The sequence below is a fragment of the Acartia tonsa genome, chromosome 5, assembly GCF_053477335.1.
Source record: "Acartia tonsa isolate MP-2025a chromosome 5, ASM5347733v1, whole genome shotgun sequence".
In the NCBI taxonomy this organism is placed as follows: domain Eukaryota; kingdom Metazoa; phylum Arthropoda; class Copepoda; order Calanoida; family Acartiidae; genus Acartia; species Acartia tonsa.
Genome location: NC_137264.1, coordinates 28,328,659 through 28,347,926, shown reverse-complemented (window position 1 = coordinate 28,347,926; position 19,268 = coordinate 28,328,659). Strand labels below are relative to the sequence as shown.

General features: G+C 40.7%; 1 protein-coding gene across 1 annotated transcript in view; it reads left to right on the top strand.

Moving 5' to 3' along the window:
• Nucleotides 1-8,947, top strand: part of LOC145320082 (FMRFamide receptor-like) — a 64,296-nt gene extending 55,349 nt beyond the window's left edge. Inside the window, exons 14-18 of the mRNA XM_080162524.1 lie at nt 3,622-3,660; nt 4,322-4,445; nt 5,429-5,478; nt 5,648-5,840; nt 7,280-8,947. Of these exons, the coding sequence (XP_080018650.1) occupies nt 3,622-3,660; nt 4,322-4,445; nt 5,429-5,478; nt 5,648-5,840; nt 7,280-7,504 (631 nt within the window). The 3' untranslated portion in view covers nt 7,505-8,947. The remainder of the gene's footprint in view (nt 1-3,621; nt 3,661-4,321; nt 4,446-5,428; nt 5,479-5,647; nt 5,841-7,279) is intronic.
• Nucleotides 8,948-19,268: the final 10,321 nt, after the last annotated feature.

Below are 19,268 nucleotides of genomic sequence, written 5' to 3'. Positions count from 1 at the left end.
ACTACTAGTATCTAGATCAACTAAAATTTCCGAAGTTGTACAACAGATAACCCAACTATTGCAAAAGCTATTTTCAGCTACTCCGGTCAAAGGGAAAAGTGATATAATGTATAAACGATTTATACATTATACATTCAAAATTCTAATTTAAAAAAAAAATTATTGAAGTTTAAAGCTATTTTAGCTAGTAGTAAATATTGAGATAGGATGAGGGTGTTATGTACACAATCGGAAACTAGAATTCAGCTGACCAGTACCTAATTCAAGGGATACAGGGAGGGATAAGTTCAATTATAGGGTTCTAGCTAAATTTTTGTGAAAACCAGATTTATCCAGAAAATCTAAATGAAATGAAAGCTCAAGACAACCAAAAGAATGAATTTTTGATCCCTATATCACGAAAACAGTAAAAGTGACTATGACGTCAGAAAAAATTAACAATTAACCAATGAGAAGCCAATATTCACAATGGTAAAATATATAGCGACCTCTCATTGGTTAATTGTTAATTTTTTCTGACGTCATAGTCAGACACTTTTACTGTTTTCCTATATCACTGTATCTAATTTATCATAGAGCCTGTTAGTTTAATTATAATGTAGAATTATAGAAGAGCTACGCTCCAGATATTGTAACTCAGAGCATAATACAAAATATTTATAAATATCTTGTATTTTCGTAATCGCTCTTTTGTGATTATATTATGTCAAAACAATTGGTGTCTTCGCTCTTTCCTTTAAAAACCACCGACTCCCCCCCCCCCCCCCCCTCCTACAACTTCCGCACCAATGATATTCAATTCTAAAAGAAAAAAAGCAGGAATCCAACATAACAGATGATGATACATAAAATTACTTTTTTGTACATCACAATTTGTGGTTGAAACGTTTGGACACTAAACCTATGAACCAATCAATCAAATACAGGAATAGTTATTTCTCGCATCGTATTATAAACAGTTTTCCGCGGATATAGAATGTACAATTATAAGATTAAAACCAGATTTTTTATCCCCGAGGTGCCGAAGGCACGGGCTAAAAAACTGGTTTTAATCTTATGATTGTACATTTTTATATTCGTAGAAAGCTGGATATAATACGATGCTAGACATAGTTTTTTTCGTATGGATGAGAACAGGTTCCTTTCCACCGGATTCGAATGAATACGAGAAAAGACCATACGGTTGTTAAACCAACGAGTAAAAAAAAATATTGCTATAAAATTTTGGGAATTAGTGTAATAGATAGCCCTCGTCCCCCTCCCCCCCCCCCCACGGCCCCTCCTTCCCATGTCTAGCATCTCTAGTGGGTATAAATTTTCCTTCATTATAATTTTTTAAGATTGCATATTATTTCAGCGCTACATATCGACTTAATTGTCCTTGTTTAGTTATGTACAGTACATACATATTGAAATACATTTGCATAAATAACACATACATAATAAAAGGGCCCAGCAGCCGAGCATAAGTCATTAATCAATTCAATTTTACTACACATCGGATTGGCATATTGGTAACAGATTTTGAAATTTATTTAAAGTTATATTCATTGATATCCTTGTTATTTACTTTACGCGACTGTCGATCCCTTCTTAAGATACTTTTTATTCTATTTTAAATGCCAACTTATCATATAAAAAAATAATACATTTTACAAAGCATAAAAACATCTTTTAAATTTTGTAACAAAATTTGATGTTTTTCTGTGTAAACATGCAAAATTCCAAGTTGAAAGAATTGTTAAGATAAATACAATTCCCTCCAATCTTTTATTTGTTTTGGGGACATTCTAATTTTATTAAAGTTTTATTTAACTTTCCTAATGGTTGCATCCCATTCCCTAGCCCCTAGGGGAATGATTAAAAGTAAAATAAAGAATAAAAATTTTAAGATAGATGTCAGAAATTTCTGGGAATAGGTCAATTGGCGATAAAATAAAGTTCCAGCAGAATTGAAAAAAATGTGAAATTTCTCTTGGAAGGGTAAAGGTATAAGAAGCTTAACTGTAAAGGTAAACCATACCGGTCCTGTGATTTGCAAGATTCTCCAGTACAAAGACATATATTTACAGACAGGAATCTTGTTACTTTTGTTTGATTGTGGCCGCCTTTTTCAGCTTTGTTTTCCATTTGAAAAAAATAACTCCGATACGATAAACAGTTTCATGATGTGACATTTACGATAGCATATCACGTAAATTCAAATATCTGTACCTCCAACTGACAAGGACTTGTTTCTTTTATAAATTTGTTTATACAAACAAAATCTGTCAAGTAAAATCTTTAAAAAAGCACACTCCTCTTCCTCCCCCCCCCCCCCCTAAGATATCTTAAAAGGTCAAGAAGATTCAAATCTTATAAAGAGGTAAAATAAAAAGTTTCCATTAGAAGGAAAAGTTTTAGAAATATAAATTTATCGTAGATAAGTGAAAAACTTATTAATTTCAACATGTTTCTGCTAATTTATTAATGTAACAAGGATGACAAGCACCCAAAAATCATGACTGGACAAACGGACAAAGTAATTTATAGACCAGATGTTCAGTGGTAATGTTAAAAGAAATGGAGAAAAAGAGAGGAATTACACGTAATAAATAGAAAATCACACAATCTTTATATTTACATAGATGAATATTCTTGTAGCTTGACCGATAGACCAACGGATCAAGTAAATTATATACAAAAAAATTTAATTAAAATGTTAAAGGCAGACGGACATTTGAAATTATATAGAGTAGCTTCGCTTATATATAAACAAGGATGACAACATCCATAAAAGCGAAGCTCTGAAACGATATGACAGACAAACATTAACTTTTGTTGAGTGTCAGAACTGAATATACAAAATATGAAAATATAAGGTTTGACAAAATTATACGTAAATTTGCTGCAAAACTTCTTAAATACAGAATTCTGTTAAGGGACATACTTACATTTTTAATACTTGATTATAGAGATGCTTTGCTCATAATATTGTACCTTATTGTAATAGGAATCAGTAATCAAAAAATCAGATCAATCGGATGTTTTTATCACATAAAAAATGGTTTAAAAAAGTAAAAAAAAATCAGCATGTTTAAAATGGACGTACGGACATTCTGGTAACGATTATAGATTTGCTACGCTTTCTAAATCGTAACTAACTACTACAGGAATCACCATGCAAAGTTTGAAATCGATAGGACAATTCTAACATGTCTAAATTAACGAATAAAAGCTAACTAACTCGGACGGACGGACGGACCGACCCTAATTATAGAAAAGCTTCGCTCTTAAAAAATTGTAAATAAGAAGAAATATAAACCAGAGGAAAATAACAGCTAAGAATGATTTTGTGGTGCTTATTTTATGTGATGTTGTGTACATGATAATATTTGCAGATATCTAAAGGGATAAGACAATGGCCTATATATTGGTGTACATCTCCATTGATGATGAACAAAATTACCCGTTGAACCGTTTGGACACTCAATTTCGTGAACAAACCAATCTAAATTCAATAACAGTCCCTAAAGTTGTTAAGCAAACTAATAAAAAAGCGTACTATTATAAAGTTTTGGGGTATAGAGTAATGAACAGCCCTCCCTCCCTGTAATATTTGTATGATGAATTTATTTTCAGATGTGATAGACAACCCGCCTGGTTCTCCTGTGTCACAGGGTAAGCAACACTTTTCCAGTATCGCTTCCAAACCGATTAATATATTAGAACCGGTTCTCATCAATGTTGAAAAATTATGTATATCATCGTATTATTTCTAGAACAATCTTAAACTGTACAATCTATAGATTAAAACCGGTTTTCTAGCCTGTTTTAATCTTATAATTGTACATTTTTATATCCGCGGATACTGAATACGATGCAATAAATTGTCATGCAACAACTGTTTTATAATCTTTTTAAAACCTGATCAATATGAGATGAACATAATATATAAATGGGCGGCATTAGTGTAAAGGGTTACATGTCGGGTTGCTGTATGTCGATATGGTTACGGGTTCCTGTCTGACTACACCGCATATAGAAGTTAAAAATTGTATCTACTGTTGCTCTGTCAGCCGCATACATCTAATAAGATAAAGAGAAAGCCGTGGCTCAAAAACAGGCAATATTCAGTCACATAAGTAGTTAGAACCTCCCGACTAAGGTCGTGGAATCAAAAAGTCGGTTGTCTGTTGGGAATTAAATAAAATAACTCCACGGGTGAACAGAAAAGGAGACATTGATCCCCTTTATAATTTTTTAAGGGGAATTGAATTTATATTAAAGGTTTCTCTACTGCAAACGTGAATACTTTTCTAACTTATAGATATTATTTTAGGTTTAGTCATCTGCTCTTAATTTTGAACTCAAGCACGAACTTTGTTGTTTACTGTTTCCTGAACTCTGATTTCAAAGATATCCTCACCTTCAAGTTTAAGAAGACTATCAACAGAGTCAGCAGGGTGAGTAACGTTTGGTGCTGCACTCCATAAATAGATTTATTATTACTTGGATCTTACACCAGATTTTCATGTTCTATAATAAAGTGAACTCTGTAGGGCGAATAAAACGATCTCCCCTATTACCCTCCTTTACCTCATCCCCTTGCCTCCTACTGGAAAAATGGCCCGACCAATAATTTTTCTCCTGCTATAATATCCACGTATTTTCTACATCCATTACTATTTTATATGGTCGTGTATGTCTGTCCTTATGTGATACCCTCACTATTTTGTTCCTTATCCCTAAAAATATACTTTTTAAAAAAAGTAAAAATACTTTCAATTAATAAATCTCTCTTTCTCAGATTAATTGCAATAAAGTTCCATAAAAATAATAGATGTGAACGAGTGTATAGAAGCTTCTGCAAAATTCTGTAAAGGTGTGAGTTTTAAGACCTTAAAACCTGAAAAGATACTTGAAAATTGTTTTTAAAAATCATCAAATGCTTCGATAATGTCAAACTGATAATAATTCATTTTTAACTCTAGGGGCTCTAACACATTAAAAATTGACTTAATCAAATTTTTTAATTTGAAAAATTACGAATATTGTCAATTATTTTAAAGGTATTAACTTTTTAAAATATTATTTTATTGTTCATAGTAATTTACTGTAATATGTTAAAAGTCAATTACTCTCGGTTTGACAAAAACAAAGCATTTGACGATTTTCAGATGTCCCAATCCAAAAAAAATTGTCTATAGTTCTTTTCAAAAAGAAATAAAGCTATTTAGTAAATATTAGCGTTCTACTCCTGTTTTAAAGTGTCACACCTTTATGGAATTTTACAAAAGCTACTATAATTCCCTTTATGAAGAGTAAACGTGTAATGTATATAAATAAGCTGCATAGGAAACCAGTTTAAAAATTAACAAACATCCAATTTTTCTAGGTAGTACCTATATATAAAATTTGTCTTTTTTGACACATAATCTTTTTTTAGAAGAAAAGTGTTCGGGGACAAAATATAGAGATGCAGCCTCTAACTGCGAGGTAACAATTTTATGCTTTTTATTGCACCAAAGATAAAATATTTTAAGAGTTGGACATTTTAAAAGTTAAAAAACTGAAGGACGTAAATTAAAGAATTAAATAAAGTTTTTATTTTAGACAGGCTTATTTTTTTTTAATTATAAAAAAATGATAATTTTGTTTCTTTCAGTTGTGGTAATTTCTCTAACATGACCCTCCCGACCTCTGTGACACTAACAACAGTCCATCCCCACTCCATCCACACCCACAACCCCACCTCCTCCACCCCTGGGTCCAACACACCCACCAGACACCATTCAGACAACCTGACGCCACCGCTGACCAACGGCAAGTTGTCCAACAGCCATCTGCCAGTTGTTAAGGTATTTTTGTCTTTAAAATGCATATACTTTACAATAGAACATGTCTTCAGGTTTTTAAAGTACAAAATATATCTATAATGTGTCCGGAACCAACGTGATATAGGACATTATAGCTTTTAGGCGTTGGGAAAAAAAAAGAAGTAAGAACCTACATAAGTTTTTGTTCTAGTAGATATTTTATCCTTGTAAAGGGTGTGCAAAAAAAATGCAGACATTTTTAAAATTGAAATTGCGCGGCTTGTGTTAATAGTAGAAGAATGTTACGCATATCGTTAGAACCGTTAGGAAGTCTATTTTATGGAAATATAAAAACGATTCCTGTGCTACGTATAGTTTAGGAGCGATGTGGTAAAATGTCCCAACTGCACTTAAAACTTGACTTGCGAGTAAATCATTAAAAATTAAAGTATATAAAAAAATATGTACCTTTTTTAAAATTCTAATTGCGCGGCTTGTGTTAATAGTAGAAAAATGTTACGCATATCGTTAGAACCGTTAGGAAGTATATTTTTTGGAAATATAAGAAAGATTTCTCTGCTACGCATAGTTACGGAGTGATGTGGTAAAATGTCCCAACTGACTTTAAACTTGACTTGCGAGTAAATCATTAAAGATAAAAAATAGGGTGTGCAAAAATGCGGACATTTTTAAAATTCAAACTGCTCGGCTTGTGTGAATAGTAGTAAAATGCTATGTATATCGTTAGAACCGTCATAAGCTCTATTTTTTGGAAATATAAGTATGATTTTTGTGCTATTTTTAGTTTAGGAGCTGTATTGATAAATGTGAGAAAAGTGGAATTTTTTTTTTTGTTAGTTTTAAGTCAGTTGAGAGATTCTACCACATAGCTCATAAATTATACGTAGCACATGAATGGTTCTTATATTTCCAAAAAATATAGTTTATAGCGATTCCATGGGTATGCAAAACATTTTTCTACCATTAACACAAGCCGAGCAATTAGAATCTTAAAAATGTACGTATTTTTATTTGCATACCCTTTAATTTAATCTTTAATGATTTACTCGCAAGTCAAGTTTTACATCAGTTGGGACATTTTAACACGTAGCTCCGTAACTATACGTAGCAGAGGAATCATTCTTATATTTCCAAAAAATAGACTTCCTAGCGGTTCTAACGATATGCGTAATATTTTTTTTAAAAATATTCGCATTTTTTTTGCACACCCTTGACCACTAGGTCTTATGTCCTTGAGCCATTTTCCTAACTCCACATTTATATAAACTATTTTCGTCGCCCAAAGAGAAGGATGGAGGGGTAGTTCTACATTTTTGGCCTATGTGAAAACAATCAAAACATTATTAAGCATGTTGGTAAGATCGGTCCAGCATTTTGCAAGGTCTTAATTAACATACATACAGACCAAGACGACTTTACTTTAAACTATAGTTTGGAAGTAATTTTTTTCTTTTCTTTAGGAAGTAAGTCAAGATTTAAAGACTACCAGTCCTTTGAGTAATCAACCCACCTCCCCTTCAGAAAAACAACCGCCACAACACTCCTCCCCATCAGAAAAAGAACCGCCACAACCCCCCTACCCCTTAGAAAAAGAACAGCTGTTGCAGAAGACAATAATATCAAATGTAAAATGTATATCTGGCTGTGGCAAAAAATGTGAACCTTACATACAAACAGATCTTTAAATAATTATACTTTAAATGTTAATATCTAGTAAATATCCAAGTTATAAATAAAGTCAAAACCCCAACAATATAATCTTATAAACCAAACAAATTTTATTTATGACTTGAATTAACTTAATTATATTTTAAACTACACTATATTGTAATTTTATCGTATTAATGATTGTAAAAATATTATCAAGATTTAATCAATAATGTAAGTTTTACTTCATTTAAAAAAATAAAAATGTGTTTTAAAAACAAGAAATATTAAATCCAATAGTAGAGAAGTTTTGAGACTTTTTTTCAGTCTTCTGATTATATCAACATTCTTACGTTACTGCTCATACGTCACTCAACTCTTACAATTAGGGTATGTGCGTACGTCCAGATGTTACAACGTGGAGGTACTTTAGCTCAAAGGTTTCGTATTTTTTTAGTTTTTTTGTTTACTGTCTATACTTTTAATTTTGCCTTTTTTTATGGTAGTTTACTGTTTTTTTTTCATCCAAGCCTTTGTTAACTTTTAATGCTGTGCTACCTATAGACATAATTGTTCTTGTGTTTAGAGTAACTTCGATTCTTAACGATGAAGCTGTATTATAATATTGCAGTGATGACGGTAGTAAGATTTTTGTCTGTTCGTTAAGAAATCTCTAACCACTGAAGCGATTGAGTGCTTCATTTAATTGCTTAGGGTTTAGCGGTAAGATTTTAGGTCATTTTTTTGTTTCCCTCTTATTCGTTTAAAAGGGCAAAGCCACATGTTCATAGTTTTAAAGAATTTTGTTTTGTAAGTATTTATCATTATGAAAACTATTAGCATTATTTTTGAGCTAACGAGTACGATAACGTGGTTATAAAATTTTAAATACCAGTGTAATTCACATTCCAATTTCCCCTACCTCTTTGATAAAATATCATTATAATAATACTTCTGATGATATATAATAATTATTATTTCTGTAGAATGCCACAGAAAAAAAAATAAGTTTAAAGACTCTGATCCTTTTTTCATTATTTTTTTCTATTGTTGAACTTAAAAAACATTGTGATAAAAAAAAATAATTATTTCTTTTGCGTTTTAAGTTTAGTTTGTAACATATCTTACAATAAATTTAAATAACAAAACATGATGGTCTGTATAATCCTATCATATAAAGTAGTAAGATTTTTTTGTCTGAAGCTTAAGATTTCGACCAACACTAAACCGATGAAGTTCTCCCTTTTGGGGGAGGTTCAACTATGTCAGTAGATGGTAATAGGCTGTACTATTTTTTATTAAAATCCTGGGGATGGTTTTAGGCTATATGCCAGCCCGTTCTTTCCAAATATGGAGCCAATATATGCTAGGGGCAAAGACGCTAGTATGTGCATAATTCAATTTTAATTTTAATCTATTATATCTATGTATATAGAATCTAAAATATTGTATAAAAATTATATATAAAATAAATGTTTTTTAAATCTCCTTATTTTTTGATATTTATAAAATTGTCTGTCACAGAAAAAGACGTTGACGTTGTTGTCTTTAAATTGGGATCTTTGGTTGATTATTATCTTATTTGGGGGATGGTAGGTCATCTTATTGGGTGTGCAACTCCAAATTTGCGTTTAAAACCTCCCTAACAAAACATTTTGGAGGTATGACATGCTACTATTTCACCCTCTCATGGATTTTTTTTACATATTTTTTTACATCCCCATAAAATTATAAATGATTGACAAATTTTGTTTAAATAGTTTTGAAAGGGGTAATTAGAAGTGAATTTAGATAGAGTAGTGTATATCTGGTAAGCCGAGCGTTCTCGGCCCACGGGGTAACGAGTTCGGATTCAACGAGCCCTAGCCTTTAAGTATTCTACCAAACAAACAAGCAGGATTCAATCATACAGAAATTATATATTTAAACTGAATAATATTTACAAGTTATGTTTACTATATATATACAACAAAATATAACAATGGTTAGGTTTGAAGGGGGTGTGGGGCGCTAGGGCTTAGCGCCCGACGGTAGACAGGCTGTGGGGGCAACGGTGGTAAAAGGGGAGGCAGTGCCTCCCGATTATATAAGCGCATGAGGGACTCGTGATAGTTGCATGTTCAAGTCCCCTCCCCACATTTAGGCAGGCTAGTTTGACCGCTGGGTGCGGGGTTAACAGCGGTCATGAGATGGGTAGTGATATAATAGGATTAGTGCGGGGGGTTTGTTATCATAAGTCACAGCGAAGCAACTCTGTAAACGGCCTGTCCGTCTGGGTGTCGTATTACCACAACCTCCCCTTCAAGGGTTGCGTGGCTCCTGAGCCACCAGGCCTTGAACCTGGGGATACGACAGCCGGCTCATGCGCCGGACAGGCAGTTCTTGGGGCACAGCTCGATGGAGGACAGCTCGGGCTACACAGGCTCCCTGGGACACTCGTTGCTCGGTCTGACTGTGGTTGGTGATCAGCATTGTCAGCTCCTGGTTGGCTTCTAGGCGTGGGTTGGCAACGGCCAGGCCTCGCCGCTGGAAATTTTGCCTCGTCTGCAGGATCAGTTCTGTCGCGGCTGGTAGCTGGACACGGAGGCCTAGGCAGACTCTGGTGGTTCCTAAGGGTGGAATGGTGATGGCAAAGGGCGCATAGAATTCCATGGGGGCGCCTGCTTGATTCAGGTTGCTTGGCCTCCTAGCTCCTACCCGGATGGGGATGGCTGTCATCAGCAGGGGGCACATGGCTTCTTCTTCTTCTTCTGGGGCGGCCTCTTCCATCGCAGTGGCTGGCTCTTCTCCTACAGGCTCGCTGCTGGCTGGCAGGTTCTCCATGTCTGCGTCAGGGTTCCAGATGGCATCTCTGAGTGGCTCTGGAGCGGGCGGCGGCGGCGGTGGTTCGTTGGGCTGCTCCTGCAGGTTTTCCTCCACTGGGTCACGATCTTGGCCGCTAGGCTGTGGGGCGGCTGCGGCTGGCTGGTGCACTGGGAACTCTCCTGGGTTGCTAGCTGCGGGCGCCGCCGCTCCAACTGGCAGCTCGGTGGCATCCTCGTCGCCGTCCACGTCAACTTGGATGTCTTCTGGGATCTGGTGGGCAGTCACATCTCCAGTGTATTTGCGCAGTCGGCCTACATGCGCGGTAACTTCTGAGATCCTGGCTACTGGAGAGGCAGGTTTAATGACATAATGGACTTCTGTAGCTTTCCTCACTACTTTCCAGGGGCCAGTCCATCTCTTGGTAATCTTGGCTGCCTTCCCGGGCACCAGGCGGGGGGCCAGGTACCAGACCAAGTCCCCAACCTCATACTTGGCCGTGCCTTCGTAAGCTGCCGCGCTCCTCCTGATGGCTCCCTCCTCCTTCTGCTGGATGGCATCATAAACTGCATAGTAGCGCTGCAACAGAGCTTGGACGTTGGCTGGAACTGAAGCATATTCGGTCTCTGGCAGCCGTAGCACCATGTCCACCGGAAGTTTGGCCTCTCTCCCAAAGAAGGCCAGGAACGGGGTCACACCAGTGGATCTGCAGGCCTTGGTGTTGTAGGCAAAGGCGATGGCAGGCAGGTGTGGCTCCCAGTTGTTATCGTCTCTGTCTAGGAACAGGCGCATGCCTGTGTTGAGCGTCCTATGAAACCTCTCCACTCGGTTGGACTGCGGGTTGTAGGGTGGTGGATGTGTCAGGCCAATCTCGAGCCGGGAGGCCAGTTCCTGGAATACCTGGCCGGTAAACTCCATTCCATTGTTGGAATGGATCTTCAGGGGGCATCCGAACGTGGCCAGGTGGCGGTGCAACAGGGCTTCAGCCACCGTGAGGGTGCGCTTGTTGGGGATGGCGTAGAGGCTGACGAACCGGCTGAATCCATCTTGGCAGGTGAGGATGTAGCGGTTCCCAGCTGGGGTCTCTGGCAGTGGCCCCACCAGGTCGATGAATAGGACTTGCTGTGGATACCCCTGGCGGGAGGGCACGTGGATCCCCTGCTTCAGCCTCTCCTTGGTAACTTTCTGGACACACTCAGGGCAGGTTTGTACCATCAGGCGGACGTCACGGGCCAGGTTGGGCCACCAGAAGTGCATGGCAACGCGGGCGATAGTTGCGTCCATCCCAAAGTGCCCAGCCATGGGGGTCCCATGGGCTAGAAAGAACGCGTCCTGCTGGAGGGCCGAAGGCAGCAGGTATCTTGTCCTCTCTCCTGTCAGAGTCTGGTCAGTGGTGGTGAGGCAGCCGTGCTCGTCAAGCCCCAGGGCTGGGAAGCGGCTGGCGTACTGCTGCTCGTCTCGTTCCTTGCCACGCAGCTCAGCCTTGGTTGGGGCCTTGCCATCAGCCACCCATTGGCGGACACGGAGCAGGAGGGGGTCCTGTGTCTGGGCTTCCAATACTCTAGCTGAATCCAGTCGGGCGGCAGGAGGCCGGCTAGCTGCGGCCTCCCCTAGCTGGCCAAGGTTGTGGATATACTCAGCCTGCTCTGCTAATTCTTCGGCGCTAGCCGTTGGCATGTTGGCATCTTCCCGGCGGCTGAGGGCGTCGGCGTTGGTATTCTGGGTGCCAGGCCTGTGGCAGACGGTAAAGTCTAAGGCCGCTAGCTCCTCCTGCCAGCGGGCCACCATCCCTGTGGATGTGTTCAGTGATTTCATCTGTAGCAGGGCAGAGGAATCAGTGTTGATCTGGAAGCTGCGGTAGGACAAGATGCCGTGGAATTTTCGGATCCCATAGATAATGGCGGCCATCTCTCCCTTCCAGGACGGGTAGCGCGTCTCAGGGTCGGTTGTCTTGCGCCCCACGGCGGCAATCAGCCTCTCCTTGCCCTCCTGGCATTGACTCAGTATGGCAGAGATGGCGCGGCTGCTGAAATCTGTGGTGAGCTGGAACACTGCTGGTAAATCAAACCTGGGCGGCGCTCGGATGGGGGCCTGGCGGAACTTGTCCTTGAGTTGCAGCAGCTGGGCTTCCATCTCAGGCGTCCAGGTTAGGGCCTTGGCCGTCTTCTGCCGATTCATCTCGTAGGTGAGGTCTGCATACTCTGGGATGAACAGGCGGTAGTATCCAAAGAAGCCCAGCAACGCCAGCAAATCCTTGGGGGTGCTAGGGGCTGGCCAGTCCAAGATGCGGTCAATATAGTCCTCTTGCATGGCTATCCCCTCACGGCTGAGGGTGTGTCCCAGATAATCCACCTTGGATCGGAACAACTTGGTCTTGGCTGGCTTGAGGCGGATCCCTCCCCTACGGTGGGCTTCCAAGACCTCTCGGAGCCGGGCCAGGTGGGCCCAGGTATCCTGATGGAAGGTCAGGACGTCGTCAAGGTATGACTGGAGGTTGGCTGTGCCTAGTGGATTTAGGACCCCTGCAATAAACCTGGAATAGACAGACGGTGCCGTCGCCAGGCCAAAGGGCATCCTTTTCCATTGATACAGGCCCCTGGGGGTGGTGAAGGCGGTGCAGGGCCGGCTATCCTCAGACACACGGATGGTGTAGTATGCGGCCACCGCGTCTAAAGCACTGTAGACACGGTGCCCGCCCGCTCGTTCCACCAACTGCTGGATCCTAGGCAGGGGGTAGCTGTCCAGCTCCAGACACTTGTTGAGGGCTCTGTAGTCGACGGCCCAGCGGGTGCTCCCGTCCTTCTTCTTGATGGGCACCAGGGGGCTGCTCCAGGCGGAGTCCGACGGCTCTATAACTCCTTCCTGTAGCCAGGTGTCCAGTTGTTTCTCCAGTTCAGCCTCTTGCCGCGGGTTCAGATCCCTAAATCTCTGGCGGATCGGCTGGGTCCCTGGCTTGAGGCGCAGCTGCAACTCAACCACATCTGTGCAGCCGGGGGTAGAATTGGAGAAGACGTCCCTGTACTCTGACAACGTAGTCCAGACCTCCTTCTTGAGCAAGGGGTCCTTGCGTAGGAACTCATTGTCTTCCATCTCCAGGGCCTCCCACAACTCCTGCATGTCTATAGGCTCAGCAGGTTCTTGGAACGAGTGGAGACGTGGGGGAGGCGTATCAGAGACCTCCAAAATGTCAGGTTTGACCAGCTCCCCTGCCACTGGGAGGCCAGCATCCAGCAAGAGGGGCACCTCCCCCTCATTGACCACCAGTACTCTAAACACAGTGGCAGAGCCAGGCCTGTGGGCATACAGGCCCTCTGGAATAACAAGGTCCTCCCCAAACCTCTGTTCTGGGGCAGCTAGTTGAATGGCATCCTTGGTGCGATGGCCTACTAGCTCAACAGGGACCGCCATAACCCCGCGGCCAGGCAGGACCACCCGCTTGGCTGTGCGGAGCTGGGGTGGTTGACCGTCAGTTGGAGTGACAGCGCTTAGCCTATACGTGGCTGGTGCGGGGTCAGCCTTGGCTCCGGGACCCACCGGCCGCGACTTGACGGGCTCGGCTTCTGGAGAGGCAAAAGTGCTGGGTCCAGCTTTGGCTCCGTGGGCGTCCGGCCGCGACTTGACGGGCACGGCGCCGGGAGAGGCTGGGGCCTGAGAGTTGAGTGTGGCTCCGGGTACATCAGACCGCGACTTGACGGGTCTGGACTCGGGCTTGGCTGGTGGACTGGCTGGAGGTCCCAGGTAGAGGGGGCCAGGTGGACACGGCTGGCCGTTGATAAAAATGTCGGCGGAGAAGATTGGTTCTGGAGGGCTGGCAATCTCAGGAAACGTTGTTGGCAGGCTCTCCCTTGGCACCTTGGGCACTGGGGGCAACCCCATGGCTAGCAGGTTAGCTCCCTTGTGTGCGTTGAGCTCAGCGTCCACCCAGTGTGTGCCTTTCTCAACCACACGCGGCTGCTCAGGCAGGGGGCCTGGCAGAGGCCCCTCATAGCTTAGCTCTCTCTCGGCTGTCTCCCGGTCAATGGGGACGCCACGGAGTGGGATAAACTCCCCACGCACCCACAAGCAAGGTGGTTGCATGTCGAAACAGAGCCTAGTTCCGAACTCCTTGAGAAAATACCCTCCTAGGTTCAGAGGGTGTGAGAGATTCCGGACCACAGTCACGTGGTATAGATGGAGTATAAGAGTGTGTGAAACTGCCATATATAACTCTTTTAATTTTCCGATTACCTGGAGGGGCTGGCCTTCCTCATTAGCAGTCAGGATCTGGGTGTTGTCCGGAATCAACATGCGTTGCACGCCCATCGCGTGCATGAGATGCTCAGAAATTACAGCAGACCCTGGTACACGGTTGCCAGAATCAATCATGGCATCAACCTGTACATGCTGGGCAGGGTCAGGAGTAGGAAACCTCACCCTGACATGGCAGGGGAAGTGGAGGTCCTGCCCTTGAGACAAGGGGGCCTCTCGTTCGGCTGGGGTTGGCAGAAACTTTGGTGGTGGCCGCACCGCAGCTATGGTGGTATCGCTTACCATGGTGGCTTAGACTGTAGCTTCGAATCACTAGAGCTTATTAATTATCACTTGGTCAACAATTTTATATTTATTTTTATCACTTGGTTGACATTTATACACACTGATGTGTTGTTATCACTAGGAGCTCTAGGTGTGATTCTGGAAGCACTGGCAGCAGGGAATGTCCGTCCTGCAAGGTTCAGAGGGGTGACGGCGGTAGGGAATGACCCGTCCTACAGCGCCGCTGGTTCGAATCCCGACAAATGGCGGCAGGGAATGGCCCGTCCTGCAGCGCCTCGGGTTCGAATCCTGGGAGGCAGCGGCAGGGAATGTCCCGTCCTGCCGTGCCTGTGGCTCAAAATCTGCTATCCGTCACAGTGGTAGGGCTTACTTGTGTGCTGAAGCTTCGCAGCCACACATTGCCTTCTTAGGGAGACCAGCACACAGCTGTCTGTCTCGTAGGTTTGGCCTGGGTGTCCTGGGGCTTGTCCCAGCTACACTTGCCAATTTAGACTCAGTTCTGTAGCCGTCTGAGCTAAATTATCCGATTGCCGTGGCTGCGCACCTAGCGCTACTCCTACACGACACGGAAAAAGCGTCTTGACTGGCGCTTTTAGCAGGCTAAATCTGCTTGCTGTAGGCCAGAGGCCCACATATTGCGTTCAAAATGATGGAAATTCGACCTAAAAAGGCCGTCTCACGGGTCAGTTGGCGGCTGATTGTCCCCTTACTTGCCAAAGGGTCCAATCAGAGGTAGAATAGGCTAGTTTCTGTAAGGCTCGATTGAAACACGCTGACACCAAGTTCTGGTAAGCCGAGCGTTCTCGGCCCACGGGGTAACGAGTTCGGATTCAACGAGCCCTAGCCTTTAAGTATTCTACCAAACAAACAAGCAGGATTCAATCATACAGAAATTATATATTTAAACTGAATAATATTTACAAGTTATGTTTACTATATATATACAACAAAATATAACAATGGTTAGGTTTGAAGGGGGTGTGGGGCGCTAGGGCTTAGCGCCCGACGGTAGACAGGCTGTGGGGGCAACGGTGGTAAAAGGGGAGGCAGTGCCTCCCGATTATATAAGCGCATGAGGGACTCGTGATAGTTGCATGTTCAAGTCCCCTCCCCACATTTAGGCAGGCTAGTTTGACCGCTGGGTGCGGGGTTAACAGCGGTCATGAGATGGGTAGTGATATAATAGGATTAGTGCGGGGGGTTTGTTATCATAAGTCACAGCGAAGCAACTCTGTAAACGGCCTGTCCGTCTGGGTGTCGTATTACCACATATATAAGAGTTATCGAAGCGTTTATATTATACTTTCATGCGACCTTTCGTCAGTAACTGCGCTAAAAATATATGCTGTCATGTACGGAAACGTGCTTGTTATTAAAGTACTCTTTTGTTTAAATCCAATAGAATTAAATTAACTATTGATTCCAGGAATTAATTATTCATTTGTTGAAATTTTAATGACTATCTTATAAGTTAAGATGAGCTACTCTAGAAAATAAAATCTTTGTTGATATATTATATACTAGCGGCTACGCCTCTAGGGGCACTTGAGGGGGGAGTAGGGGTTGAATTCAACAACCTAATTCTTTAATTTATATTTTTAATTAAAAGGTAAATTTTTTTCGGAAGGGGGGGGGGGGCGGGCAGGGTGCAAGGGGTAATTTTTTCCTAGGGGCGATTTATAAACCTTCCCAGGACCTCTGAGAAGCTATGTTGTAAAGGAGAACCATATCGGTTCATTGGTTGGTGAGATTCTTTGATACATACAGAGATATTTCCAGCTAAAGCATTTAAAGATAAATGAATCAAAAGGCTTGGGACACTCAAACTAAGGTCGTGCAATAAAGTTTAATTTGTCTGAGATATTAATTGGTAGTCTCCAGAAGAAAAATCAAAGTGCACTTTTGTTTGCTATGCAATCACTGGATATAATAATCCCTGTTCTCTTTTGCAATTAAATTGAATAGATTTCTATAATATAAAAAAGACAGCTTCCAATTAGTTTTTTTTTCAATAAAATATATACTCCTCTCCTTTTCCAATAGATTTCAGTTACAAAACCGGATAAAAACTCAAGTAATATAAGTATAACCAACAAGTGAAACAATTAAAAAAATATATATTTAGTAATTGATTTTGACTGTATTTTTTGAGGGGGGGGGCTATTGTAGTATTTACTAAGACTGACCCCCCCCCCCCCTCTCCCAAATTAGCTGAAATTATAAAATACTTTTTTTTCGAATTAATTTCGTTGTTTCTAAGTGATTAAAACTAGATGTCTAATATTTACAAAACATTAGGTTTAAAAATAAACCATTAGGATTTATTTTGTGGCTACATGAAACCTTAGATAACTAATTTATCTGATATTAGAGAACAATTTTATAAGAAGTATATCAATAAAAGTTCTCAAAAGAAGCTCTATTAATTTTAAACAATGTGATACATTTCCAAGTAAAAGAAACAAGGATTAAAACATCTTTAAAGGCGAAGATCAATAAACAATGACATCCATGGAGTGGTATTGGGAGGTAATAAAATCCTAAGCGCAATCTAATAAGGTTTTTTTAAATAATCTTAAAAAGATTTTAATTATCAAAACTAAACTCTCTATTTTTTAAAATTAATTTAAAAAGATTATTAAAATATAATAACAAGAATTTATTTACGTAATTGATTAATCTCTCTCCCTCTAATAATACTCTCTTATTTTTAAAAGAGATTCTCTCTACATTTGAACGATTGTAACATCGATTGGCCAACTTAAAGACGCAAGTAAGCAAAGCCTGACATTGTGAAGATATACTGTGGTAATGTGAGCCGTTTCGAACCCTACTTAGCGGCACAAGGTCTGATAGATTCCGCGGACTTAAATGGCGGCCGGATTGAAACTGCAGATGTTGATTCAAATGTGGTTTATTCAGAACTAACTTTAATTACAAAACAGATCAATATAAATAGTAAAATATACAAGTTATAGATAGATAACGGAGGGCGGTGTTGTCAACAATAGCCCGGCTGAGGTGGTCTTGGACACAATGATGGGGGAGAATAGGGGTGAGATAACGGTGGTGCAAAGGCGTAGCTGAGGAAAAGGGAAGGCTTCTTAGCTGGTAGGGGAAAGGGGAAGGGGGAAGGCATTCCCCCTGCCCCTCTGGTGAGCTGCAGCTGGTAAACAATGATAAAGCTTAAAACCTTTATCTAGATTCTATTTATAGCCGGGTCTCTTGATAACAATGGCAAATAAACAAGGCAGGATCGTAGCAACTCTGTGATACGGTCAAGTGTCAGTTTACCATAATACTAGATCAAAACTTTGATTATGTCTAAAGTACACAATTTGAATACCTGTCCTTTATAGAAAATTTATTTTTTTTTCTGAAATTATTTTCGTGGGAGGGTGTTCGAGTCAACTCCCTTGTCCTAGAAATCTTCCCTAGACTGATTTTAACACTTGTTTCCAATGACGATATACATACTTAAAGACATCATGTTTCTTAACGAACAGTCTTAGTACATATCAGTCTTAATATACTTTTAATTTCTGTCAGATTCTAATAACTAAATCGGATCAAATTTGTTCATTTTTCCAGGTAGTTATCATACTAGTGGTTTTAAGATTTTTAAAATTTCTTTCCTAATACCTAAAGTTTTTGATGTGGTAATTCATCTTAATTCTAAGGTTAATGTCTGCTAAGTTATGTGTAAAGCTGCTAGAACATTAGAAGAACACAATATAGTTATTTATTGCATAGTATTATAATTAGCTTTCCGCGGATATAAAAATCTGGATTAAAACTAGTTTTGTTAGTCCCGAGATGCCGAAGGCACAAGTAATAAAACTGGTTTTAATATTATTATTGTATATTTTTAAATTCGTAGAAAACTGAATATGATACGATATGATACATAATTTTTCAGTATGGTTTATAATTGTTTCTAATCCAGTGGATATTAATCGGTTTCGAAGCCATAGAGGAAAACGAGTATCATACAAAATATAAAATGGAAAACAAAACTAAGTACAATTTTTCAGGAAGTAAGGGAGGGAACAATGGATCGAATATTCAATTTTTAGTAGTCTCAGACTTTTGGAACTGGCTTAAAGGGAATGTGCAAGAATTTAGCAGCTTCTGACTGAGTTTGGGTACTAGTGCATAAGATGCCGCTACTCGTTGTGTTAGTTTTGAATCTAGCAGACAGAGAGTTGAGAATATGTGCCCCCCCCCCCATACTCTATTTTACTCCTCTCTCCTCCCATCTCCCTTTTTTTAAGCACACGATAGGAAAAGGGAGATGGGGGCATGGGGCAAGGGAAATAAACTGGATAAAAAGGGGCAGGCCGGCGTATTGGTTCATATTTTTGCCCAGCCAGCCAGCAGTTGGCTGGGTCCAATAATCTTGTAATATAAAAATCGCACCATAAAACCTCAATATATTTCATCAAAAACAAGATGTGATTTTGCTTT